The following is an 11,548-nucleotide window of genomic DNA, read 5'->3' on the forward strand; positions in this document are numbered from 1 at the left end:
GTATACCATGCTGGCCACTTGGTTATGGCGTTCCATGTATGCCTTGCCTGCTAGCATCTTACACCTTGCAGATATGGGCTGGATTGTCTCAGGGTCATCTTTACGCAGCCTGCACCTGGGATCTTGTCTGGAGTGATAGACCCCGGCCTCAATGAATCTTGTGCTCAGGGCTTGTTCCTTTTCTGCCATGATTAGTGCCTCTGTGCTGTCTTTCAGTCCGGCTTTGTCCAGCCACTGGTAGGATTTCTGGATATCAGCCACCTCCGCTATCTGCCAGTGGTATATGCCATGTAGCGGCCTCTCCTTCCATGATGGTGCCTCCTCTTCCTCCTCATTCTTGGGTTTCTGCTGCCTGAGGTATTCACTGAGCACGCAATCAGTTGGGGCCATCTTACTGATGTATTCATGGATGTTTGTTTTCTCCTGGACCATGGTGCTGACACTCACCAATCTCCAGCCTCCTTCCTTCCACTTAGCGTACAGCCTCAGGGTGTTGGACTTGGGGTGAAACTCTCCATGCATGGTCAGGAGACCCCAGCAGGATACCTGATCACGGGCAGGGCTGATAGCCCACATCTTATTCTTACCATTCAGCTGACTCCTCATGACTTGCCTGACCCTCTGCAGGTACTTGGTGGTTGCAGCTTTTCTAGCGACCTCTTCATGGTTCCAATTTGTGGCAAATGGGAACCATCATTTTCCATCATTTTCAACTAATTTAATAGTCGACAAGTCGTTTAAAGTTTTGTAAGATCCCAAAGGAGTATAATAACTGAGGGGTGACTGTGATGGCAGGGGGATATGTTTGCATGTGGGGCTGTGCACACGTCATCACAGATAATCTGCCTTAAAGGCGTGAATAAAGGTTTCCTCAGCCAGGACACGCGAGGACATGATATCCCATACCACGTGTGTTGTACCGAGTGTATTGCCTGAAAAGGAACTACTTCAACCTTTGGTTTAAAACTAGTGTTAGTGGAGGAAGTTTGAAGGTTGAGTTTGTTCCACGACTGCATTTCACTCACTGCCTCTGTTTGTATCTCTGTCACTGCAGGACCAACATGGAGCGAGAAGTCAGCGCTCTCAGGAGGCCGACAAACCTCACAGAAGAAAGGGAGAAAAACATACAGCTGTGATGAGTGTGGGAATCGATTTTCCTTCTCAAAACTTAAAAACCACCAGCTCATCCACAGTGGAGTTAAAGCATACAGCTGTGAGTTGTGTGGAAAGTCTTTTACCAGGCTGCACTTAAAAACACACCAACTCATCCACAGTGGAGTAAAGCATACAGCTGTGACTTGTGTGGAAAGTCTTTTACCCAGGCTGGAAGCTTAAAAGACACCAACTCATCCACAGTGGAGTTAAACTACAGCTGTGAGATGTGTGGAAAGTCTTTTACCCGGGCTGGAATCTTAAAAAGACACCAACTCATACACAGTGGATTTAAACCATACAGCTGTGAGTTGTGTGGAAAGTCTTTTACCGCTGGAAGCTTAAAAACACACCAACTCATCCACAGTGGAGTTAAAGCATACAGCTGTGAGTTGTGTGGAAAGTCTTTTACCCGCGCTGGAAGCTTAAAATCACACCAACTTGTTCACAGTGGAGTTAAGCCATATAGTTGTGATGAATGTGGAAAGTCTTTTACCCAGGTTGGAAACTTAAAAAAACACCAACTCATCCACAGTGGAGTTAAAGCATACAGCTGTGAGTTGTGTGGAAAGTCTTTTAACCGGGCTGGAAGCTTAAAATCACACCAACTGATCCACAGTGGAATTAAAGCGTACAGCTGTGACTTCTGCGGACAGTCTTTTCACCGTCCTGAAAGCTTAAAAAGACACCAACTCATCCACAGTGGAGTTAAAGCATACAGCTGTGAGTTGTGTGGAAAGTCTTTTACGCAGAGTGCATACTTAAAAACACACCAACTCATCCACAGTGGAGTTAAAGCATACAGCTGTGAGTTGTGCGGAAAGTCTTTTACGTTTTCTGAAAGCTTAAAAAGACACCAACTCATACACAGTGGAGTTAAAGCGTACAGCTGTGAGTTTTGTGGAAAGTCTTTTATGTTTTCTCAAAGCTTAAAAAGACACCAACTCATACACAGTGGAGTTAAAGCATACAGCTGTGAGTTGTGTGAAAAGTCTTTCACCCAGGCAGGAAGCTTAAAAAGACACCAACTCATCCACAGTGCAGTTAAAGCGTACAGCTGCGACATTTGTGGAAAAACCTTCCGATGGCCACTCAGCCGTAATATTCACCTACGCATTCACACAAAAAAGGATTTTTGCTTCTGTGATCAGTGTGGCAAAATTTTTGTGACATACAAAAACTTACAGCGGCACATGTTTACCCACACTGGGAAGAGACCTTATAAATGCGAACTGTGTGAGAAGACTTTTAAATCTCCACGTTACCTCAAATCACACCAAAAGATTCACAGCAGAGAGAAACTCTACAAGTGCAGTTACTGTGAGGTATGTATTTTTCTTTTTACAGTTGTAGTTAGTTTGAAGTATTATGTGAATGAAGTTTAATTTCAAAACTAAATGAGACATGAAAACTTCATGTACAGAATATTCAGTCAAATCTGACACAATTCTCCTGAAACTTTCCCGATGTTGCAAAAATGTAAAGTTTTAAAAGCTCCTCCCCTTCCTATCAATCTAACATTTACACTCCAATAGATGCATCGGAGAGCAGCTTGGGGTTTGTATCTTGTGGCATGCAGAGTAGAGCATCCAGGAGTTTAATCACCAATCTTCCCAATAAGTAGATTACCTACAAATTAAGAGTCATTGTAAGCCAGTAAGTTGAGTGTTATAATGTAAATAGTAAAATGTAATTGGATGCTGGCATAGATGCTCTTTATTTCAGGCGGTGTTCAAGATAAAAATGTTGAAGGAATTGCTTGACCTTCACTGTCTTTTATGTCTTTGTTTAGAAGCAGAGCGACACAGATGGATCCACTTCTCAACCCTGTCGTCACTGTGGTGGTGAGAAGACGTTCAATCAGCAAGCGAGCCTAAAACGACATCAACGCAGACACACTGGAGACAAAATGAACTACTGCAAAGAATGTGGGAGAGGCTTCACCACACCAAGTGAATTAAGACAACATGAACTCTGTCACAGTGACGTCAAAACGCAAGTCTGTGACCAGTGTGGGTCATCCTTCACCACTGCGGATCATCTTGAAGTGCATAAACGAGTCCACGCTGTAAATAAAGAGTTTCATTGTTACCAATGTGCAAAAACATTCACTTCATTATCTGCTCTGTGCAAACATCAGCAGTATCATGCAGAACCGAAATCATTTGATCACAATGAATTTGAAGAGACAGAAAGATCCTCTTCTGGTTTCAGGATCAGACTTAAAAACCTTGAGATCAGGCTCCACAGAGTTCAGATGGAATCTCCTGTAAAAAGTGTCAGCTGATGTCACTCTTGGATCTGATTTCTCAACTTTCTGGGATTTAGAAAGTTCGAAAGATATTCATAAGATCATTAAGGTTTTGTTTTTTTTTTCTTTAGGGAATTTTACAATGATATAGTAGTCAACCGGCCACGTTCCAGGCTACGGGTCGGGCGCCATGGCCGTCGTGGGCGCCCCCCAGACCCCCTTCGCCTGAGTCGCCGCCTCTGCCTTCCGCACAGTCGGCCCCCTGAACTGCCTCCACATCGCCGCCGTTGCTTTCCACACGGCCGGCCTCCGGACTAGCTCTGTCACCTGTGCTACCCACCTGGTCGGCCCCCCGTCCGTTTAACTTGTGGACTTTTGTGCCGGCGACCTCCAGGTCGGCCCCCTGACTTACTACTGAACTGTTCTTTGTGCGCCAGTGTTTTTTCTTGCGTGTTTTGTTTTTGGTCTTCTACTGCTCTTGTTTTGTTTTGCTTCGAGCCCTCCTTCCATGGCCCCCTCCGCCCGCCCTGGTCGGGTTTTTCTGTTTTTGGACCGGTTTGGTTTTCTAGTGTTGGGCTGTCTGGGGCCAGCCCTTGACGGGGGGTACTGTCATGATCCTGGGTCCTTTTGACCCAGCGTCTTGTGTTTTCTATTATTGTGATTTTGGTTCTGTTCTTCCTCTATTTAGTGTTTATTCAGTTCTGCCCATGTATTCCTGTGTTAAGTCCACGTTTCTTAGTCAGTCCCTTGCATGTGTAAGTTCCTGTTTTATTGTGAAAGTCTGTCTTATTTGTGTTCTGTTTACGTTTCCCCTGCCTCGTCAGCTGTGATGTCTTCCAGGTGTGTTCCCCTCCTGTTTCCCATCCTCTGATTCCTGCCGTGTGTATTTATAGTGTGTGTTACCTCGTCTTCGTTGCTGGTTTGTCTGTGTTGTTTCCCCCCGGTCTCCCTCCGTATGTATTTCCCCGGACCTCCCTGCATCTTCGTTTCTGGTTTGTTTTGTTAGTTTTACCCAGTTTAGGTTTTCCAGTTTCATGTTCACCCACCATTGCTGTTTGTACCCACTCCTGAAAATAAATACTCACCTGCACCAGAGCTGCCGCCTTTTGGGTCCTTTGTACAACTACACACGTCTGCCACACCGGACGTGACAATTTTAATAGAGTGAGTTTTATTAAACATGGACATGTCAAGAATTGGGCCCTTTAAAATTGTAGCAGTGCACTTAGAGAAAACCGGTCAGGTGATTATGTGTTGTGTTTTGATGAGCTAATAAAAAGCTCTTTTTTTTCCCCCTCATTTTTTGTAAGCAGGCCTGCAAGATTGAATTAACAGCGCTGAAATTTTTTTCGGGACAGCAAATATAAGGCGACCTTTTCCAGATTACAACTGGCTGAGGAGAAGCCACCTGTGGCAACCTGGGAGTTCCTGTCTAAAAGGATTGCAGCGTGTCAATCCAGACCAAAAAATTATAGACATTTGTTTTTATTTTGAGTGAATGTGTGTGAATTAGTGACTGTGGGTTAGCATGAATAAAAGGGGACAAACAATTGACTAGGTTGGGGAGAGAAAATTATGATCATGTTGTGACTTTCTGGGAGTTTGATTTAGCTATGATAAAATTTATTCATAAGTAATTGCTTGTATGATTAAGCTTAATTGATTAGAATGTTTGTTTTCTCTTTGATCTTTTAGTAAAATAAGCGGTTATAATGATTTTCTTATGATCTATAGTGAAAGAATCTGGCTGGGGCCAGTGTTGAGCAGGTTTAATATGCAGTACTTGCAAGTGGTTTATATGTGCTCTAGCTCCCTTCATATTTTGTCAGCATGGTGACCAATAAAACCGCGTCAGGTGAGCATGCTCCGATAACGTTGGGTAAACAGGTAGAAGGCATCGCTGTTTGAGGGCAGAGAGAAGTTCTAAACAGCCAAGATCGCTGATGGCAAGGACACGCCACATCCAAGATCTGATCTGCCACATATACATCCACTTCTCGCATCAATTCAGACTGACACCAGAGGCAGTGGGAGTCCTCCAAATCGCTGGCTAACGCAGGGGAGCATCAGCAGTAAGTCACGAATATTAAGAATTGTCTGTTGCCCATACACCAACAGTGAGTGGCTCTTTAAAACTTAGCAGGGACACCACTATAAACACAATACATAAATATTTCAGAAACGAGAGATGGCGCCAAGACACTTTACCCTACTTGCCTACTGGTGTTGGCCAGAGGGGCCGATGGCACGATATGGCAGCCTCGCTTCTGTCAGTCTGCCCCAGGGCAGCTGTGGCTACAACTGTAGCTTGTCTCCACCAGTGTATGATTGTGAGAGTGAATGAATAGTGGTATTGTAAAGCGCTTTGGGTGTTCTCGAAAAGCACTATATAAATGCAATCCATTATTATTATTATTATTATTATTATCTTGGAAAGACTACATCTGGCCCCCTTAAGTTCAATTACCAGTGAACATGGTAAGTAATAAGTAATGGTAATGTGAACATTTCTTTTTCACTCTGACTTGAGTGAAAAAGAATCATTTTTTCAGAGGGTGCATGTCTTTGCAAATAAAAACAAGTACTGACTGTATTGTTTTTGTTGCACAGATTAAAGTTATTGTTAGTGTCATGGTCTGGGTGAGTGCCTGGAAATTTCCACCAGGCTCCTGAGGCTCCTTGGATCTGCCCATGGGCAGGGCCACCACAGCTTCACTCACCTGGAGCTAACTGAGTCAATCAGGCTTAAGCTCTATGCTGACGTTTCTTTGCCAGTTCATCAACTACTTGATGTTGGTACTACTTGATGTTTCATGTTTACGCTCTCAAAAATGTTATGCTTATGCTGTTTGTCTTGAGCTGCAGGACACTCCACGGTGCAAACACTCACCTCTTTGATTCTGTCAGGGCTCAGAGGCCCGTGGCATGGAATGGACTCAGGTGCAGAACCAAAGACCGGAAGCTTGAAGTGATTTGCAAAAACACAAACTTTTATTTACAAGTGTTCCTAACAGAAATATTCAAGACAAAAGACAAGATTAAGCTTTGTGCAAAAGCGTGGCGTCTGTGAGGTGCGGGGCTAGGGCGAGCATGGAACAGTCAGGTCACTAAACTGCTGAGACTGGATTGGGTCTGGTGGAAACTGTGGCAGACCAGGGTACTGAAACGTAGGAGAGGAAAATCAGAACAGTCCAAGGAGTTGTGAGTGTTTCCCCATTTGACAAGCTGGAATGGCTTATGTGTTTGCTGGCGGGGATTAGCTGGAGGTGGAGGCGAGGTCCAGGTGGATACTGAGTCTCCCATATAGGTGTGCAGGGAGGCAGGCAGGTGAGAATGGCAGTTTGTCTGAAAAGGATTAAGCAGCAGCTGACCGGAATCCAGAAGCAAGGCTATGGCAGGGTTTGGAATGACGAGTCCAGGTACCGATGAGGTTAGCAGACGATCTGGCGAAGACTCATTGTGTGCGCTGCTCCTAAATACTGCCAGAATAATTGCCTGCAGCTGAGGAACGGGGAGGGACAGGAAGGGCTCCACCCAGAGGAGAGCTGATGCTGTGCAAAGTTACTCAGGCTCGCCCAGACCATGACAGATTCTGGCTTCACACTGGCTCTCTGGAAATCTCTGTGCCTCAACTGCCTGCCCTCTCGCCACCTCGGAATCAACGGAACCCAGGTCAGCAGTCTCGCCTCCTTGAATTCTCCTGGACTCACAATCCTCTCCCTCAACACCTCTATCACTTCTCCTGCAAGTAAGCTGGGAAAATCTGTCATACTCACCTTCTCCGAAAACCACCTGGACTCTCGTTCTAACTCTGTTCACCTCTCTCCTCAGTGTGACCAGTACATACCTGCCACACTCAAGTTGACCTTGCCGTCCTATTTCCCTGGTTGCTCACCGCCACCTTACCACACCACGTTAGCCAAGCCACTGTGTATTTGCCACTGCTAAGTGTACCCTTGTATTACCTTGTTGAAACGTTATTTTTGCCTCCACTCTGGGTTACTGCGCTTTAGTTCAGTTCAAGTTACCATATGACTGGTACTATCAAAAAGTTAACTTCTTCAATTGTCCGTTAAGCGGGATCACCTCATTTGGTTTTAAAATTAGCATTTGATGCTACATTGCTATGGTTGCAAGACACATGCTCACAAATTCGTTGTGTTACGCGGGTATTTGACTCTGGCGGTGCAGATTTTAAAGACTGAATACCTGTAAGAAGTTATCTATAGAATTTACCCAATAAATCTGAGGTAACAATTTGCATTGACTTTTTTGGGGTAGATTTAAGTCAATATATTGTGTATAAAATACTTAATTAAATTGGGTAAAATTTACCCCATATTTACGTATATATTCAACAGCTACTTACTCATTGAAATTAGGTAAAATTAATTATATAATAACTAATAAAATGTAATTATTATCAGTTGATAAACATTACCTATTCATATAAGATAAAATGTACCCCCCAAAAAAGACATTCAGATGGTTCATCATCTCAATGTTTTTATTACATAAAAACACAGAATAAAGTGCAACACAACAGCTAATGCACACAACACTTTCAAAGGCCACTTAGTCCATTTTAAAAGCCAAAAGCACAGAAACTCTACAGGTTGTTTCTGTGCATGTACGTTATCAAAAATATGGATAGATAGAACAAAACACTAACACCAACATTCAATCTGTGTTTGCTGTCAGCAGAAAAAATACAGCTCCATCAAGCTATGTCTGGACAAAAGATTCTCTTGGAACAAGAGGGGAAACGTGTGTGCATTGCACAAGCTTATTTTTGAGGCCGTGGACCTTTTTCAGTAGTTTGGCCCCGTCAAGTTCCAAAAAATGTTTTTGATAAGTATCAAATGTGTTCTTCAGCTCCTTCGGATATTCGAGGTTGAGGGCATATATCAGTCCCATCAGCAGTACACATGCCTTTGTTCGGCTTCCACATCCCTCCATCACTTGGTTTCCCTCAATCACAGTGGACACATCTGATGGATCCTCCTCAGCCATGATGTTGTGGATCACGATCACCTTCATCATATTGTCTGTATAATCCTCACATCCCTACGTGTTAAAAAGAAAGAAACAAAAAGCATACACATGTTTTATTTTATTTAAGATGCTTTTTCAATATATTTCAGTTTATCTAAAGAGGGGAGTGGACAGAAGATGAATGGAGAAGGGGAGAAGAACATTAGGATCCCTTGAGTTAATAAGTAAACTGTTATCAATATGACAAACCTGGCAATCATGAAAAAGCTGCTTGCTATGAGGCTCGGGACCAGCACTCCTGTTGTTGGACAGAAAGACATCAACTCAGTGGTAAGTATTTTGGTTTTCCAATATATTAGCAATTTTCAGTGACATTTATATTAATCAGGCTGAACTTTAATCATACTGTAGATCAGCCTGTTTTACTTATTGTTTTATTTGTGCTTTGGCTTGGGGAAGTTGTTTCTGTACTGATCTTTTGCGGTCTTCTGTTATTAGACTTGAGATATGACTGCATTATGCTGTTGCTGGTGACTCCAGTTAATTCTACAAGACATGCTGTGTAAGTAAACAAACAACAACAGTTTGGTCTGCATTTCTTGAAAGATCACATCCCCAAACTTAGTTTAGAGGGTCTACACTGTATATAGTGAAGTCTGCAAGTTTTCTAACAGCAAAATTTGTTTTGTGCCCAAATCATTTTGCACATCATTAGAATGAAAGTTATTGGCCATGTTTGCATAGCCCTTTTTAAAATGATGCTTTCATGACATTATTGTATGTTGGGTGGTGGTCACGGCTATCTAGACTGACAAGTAAGACATTGAATGTCACCTCTCCGGTGGGGAGGGGGCCTGAGATTGTCTAAATTGGAGTCTGTTCTATACCAAATGCAGAAAAATTGTTTTAAGAAAGCAATTAAGTTCATGTTCCAAAAAATATAATTGTTTGCTTGCAGGACACCAGGAGAGATGAGTCCTCCGTCACAGATGGTGTGGTCAGTGAAGATGGTCGCCTGCAGGTTCAAGCTCATTGCATCTCCACCCCACATCCACTGCCACTGTACTTAAGGGAAGTTAAAGACTTTCTTCTGCACCTACATTTGGATCACCTCGATCCAAGACAGTCATTCAGGCAGTAATGCCTGGACTGGAAACAAGCATCCTTAAAGTATTACAACATTCCAGCTCCTGTGTTGGAATGAAAAACAAATGTGTTGTTTAAATCAGAGACGGCACTTGTGACAGAACAACAAATATTTTATTTCGGCTATATAAGTAATGTAAGTACAAAACAAACTTGTGGTAGGCCTAAACTTATTTTCAGAATAATTACATCTGAGACTTTGTTTCATTGTAAGATTATAACAGTGATGGCAATATAATTGTTTGTTGTTCAGCCAAACAGTGTCCAGTATGTTGGCTGTTATACTTTGTTGTGTTTGAAAATAAAAGTTGGGCTGATTTTAACGTCATTACAAAAAGTGTTGTTAATTATTTTTAATCAAACTCAGGTTACCACAAATAGTTTTTTTTTCATTTAGTTGAACTTGAAATGTTCAACAGAAATATCAAGTTATTCTTAATGCTGCAGACTTGCAATGAATAAGTTGTCTTAACAGTCATCTTAAGTAAGCTTTACTTAGTTTTTTTTGAGGCAACGAGTTTACATAGTTCTGTGAACTAATTAGATTTTACAGTGGGTCAGCTTGAAGACCTGTGATACAAAACCAATTAATAGATCAGTCAGACATTTCTTTCATATGCTACTTCTACTATACTATGATTATTATTACTACTATTATTTTTACTATTAAATACTACTGTTTCCAAGAGGAGAAAAGATTATAATGTAATTAGAATAACATTTTTAGCATTAAAATTCAAAGAAACATTAAAGAAAACATGAAAGAGTTGATGTATTACAGAGCAGGGATTTCAGCAGAAGTTACAGTAGCTTTCACAACAAACTTTTGAAACTGCAACAACACTGTCTGTCTCTTCAGATTCATCATGAACCAATTTTTAATGATGAGAATGATTTCAGCCAGTCTCATGATCACGCTGATGTTTGCACAGAGCAGATAATGAAGTGAATGTTTTTGCACATTGGTAACAGTGAAACAGTTTTTTCACAGCGTGGGATCGTTTGTGTTCAGAGTATGAACTGAGATTCTTGAAGCTCTTGTCACACTGGTCACAGATGAAGTTCCCTTCAATGTGTGTATCTTCATGATCATTACAACGACTTGAATGTGAGAAGCATTTGTCACAGTGTCTGCACTTATATGGTTTCTCTCCTGTGTGGACTCTTTTATGTACATTAAGCTGACTTACAGTGGTGAAGCATGACCCACACTGGTCACAGACATGCTTTTTAATCCTTTGATGACAGAGTTTGTGCGTTTTTAATATACTTGGTGTGGGGAAGCCTCTTCCGCATTCTTTGCAGTAGTTCATTTTCTCTCCAGTGTGTCTACGTTGGTGTCGATTTAGGTTCTCTTGATTACTGAAAGTTTTTCCACAAAGGTCACAACGAAACGCTTTCCCACCACCACAGCGACGACAGGGTTGAGAACTGGATCCATCTGTGTCGCTCTGTTTCTAAACAAAGACACAAAGACAGTGTAAGTCAGGGAATTCTTTCAACATTTTTATCCTGAACGTCGCCTGAAATAAAGAGCAGCTCTGCCAGTATTTACATTTTACATTAACATTATAACACTCAGCTTACTGGGCAAAAATGACTCTTCATTTGTAGGTAATTAACTTAATGGGAAGATTGGTGGTTAAACCTCTGGATGCTCTACTCTGCATGCCACAAGATACTAACCCCAAGCTGCTCTCCGACGCATCTATTGGAGTGTAAATGTTAGATAGAAAGGGGGGAAGCTTTCAAAACTTTACTTTTTTGCAACATTGGGAAAATTTCAGGAGATTTGTGTCAGATTTATTTACATTAGGTTTTCATGTCTCATGTAGCTTTGAAATAGAGTAGGGCGATATAACCAAAAATATTTATCACAACATACATTTGAAAATTTGCGATAATGATATAACTGACGATATGTGGCTGGGAGGTGCAAATCACATTTACAACACCAACAACAAAATAACATTTCCGAAAATACTTTTACATTTAAAAAAAAAA

General features: G+C 41.9%; 2 protein-coding genes and 1 long non-coding RNA gene across 4 annotated transcripts in view; 2 read left to right on the forward strand and 1 right to left on the reverse strand.

Moving 5' to 3' along the window:
• Window positions 1–1,298: 1,298 nt before the first annotated feature.
• On the forward strand, window positions 1,299–5,644 carry LOC102299040 (zinc finger protein 850-like; the record flags this gene model as incomplete). Its single annotated transcript, XM_005946555.3, has 2 exons — window positions 1,299–2,477; window positions 2,945–5,644. Coding segments are annotated over 2 exons (1,674 nt in total), but the record flags the coding sequence as incomplete, so codon positions are not given.
• A 136-nt stretch (window positions 5,645–5,780) lies between these two features.
• On the forward strand, window positions 5,781–9,689 carry LOC102296663. The gene is made up of 3 exons (XR_317300.3): window positions 5,781–8,728; window positions 8,897–8,960; window positions 9,357–9,689. It is a non-coding gene; the product is annotated as an uncharacterized LOC102296663 (long non-coding RNA).
• A 150-nt stretch (window positions 9,690–9,839) lies between these two features.
• Window positions 9,840–11,548, reverse strand: part of LOC102296870 (zinc finger protein 62-like) — a 14,899-nt gene continuing 13,190 nt past the window's right edge. The window contains exon 4 of one of the 2 annotated variants that reach the window (XM_014341436.2): window positions 9,840–11,001. In XM_014341436.2, coding sequence (XP_014196922.1) covers window positions 10,441–11,001 — 561 coding nt within the window. In that variant the 3' untranslated portion in view covers window positions 9,840–10,440. The remainder of the gene's footprint in view (window positions 11,002–11,548) is intronic. The other variant, XM_005946547.3, reaches the window with a different exon arrangement.

Source organism: Haplochromis burtoni, unplaced genomic scaffold (genome assembly GCF_018398535.1).
Source record: "Haplochromis burtoni strain Fernald_Lab_line unplaced genomic scaffold, NCSU_Asbu1 Contig_480, whole genome shotgun sequence".
Classification (NCBI taxonomy): domain Eukaryota; kingdom Metazoa; phylum Chordata; class Actinopteri; order Cichliformes; family Cichlidae; genus Haplochromis; species Haplochromis burtoni.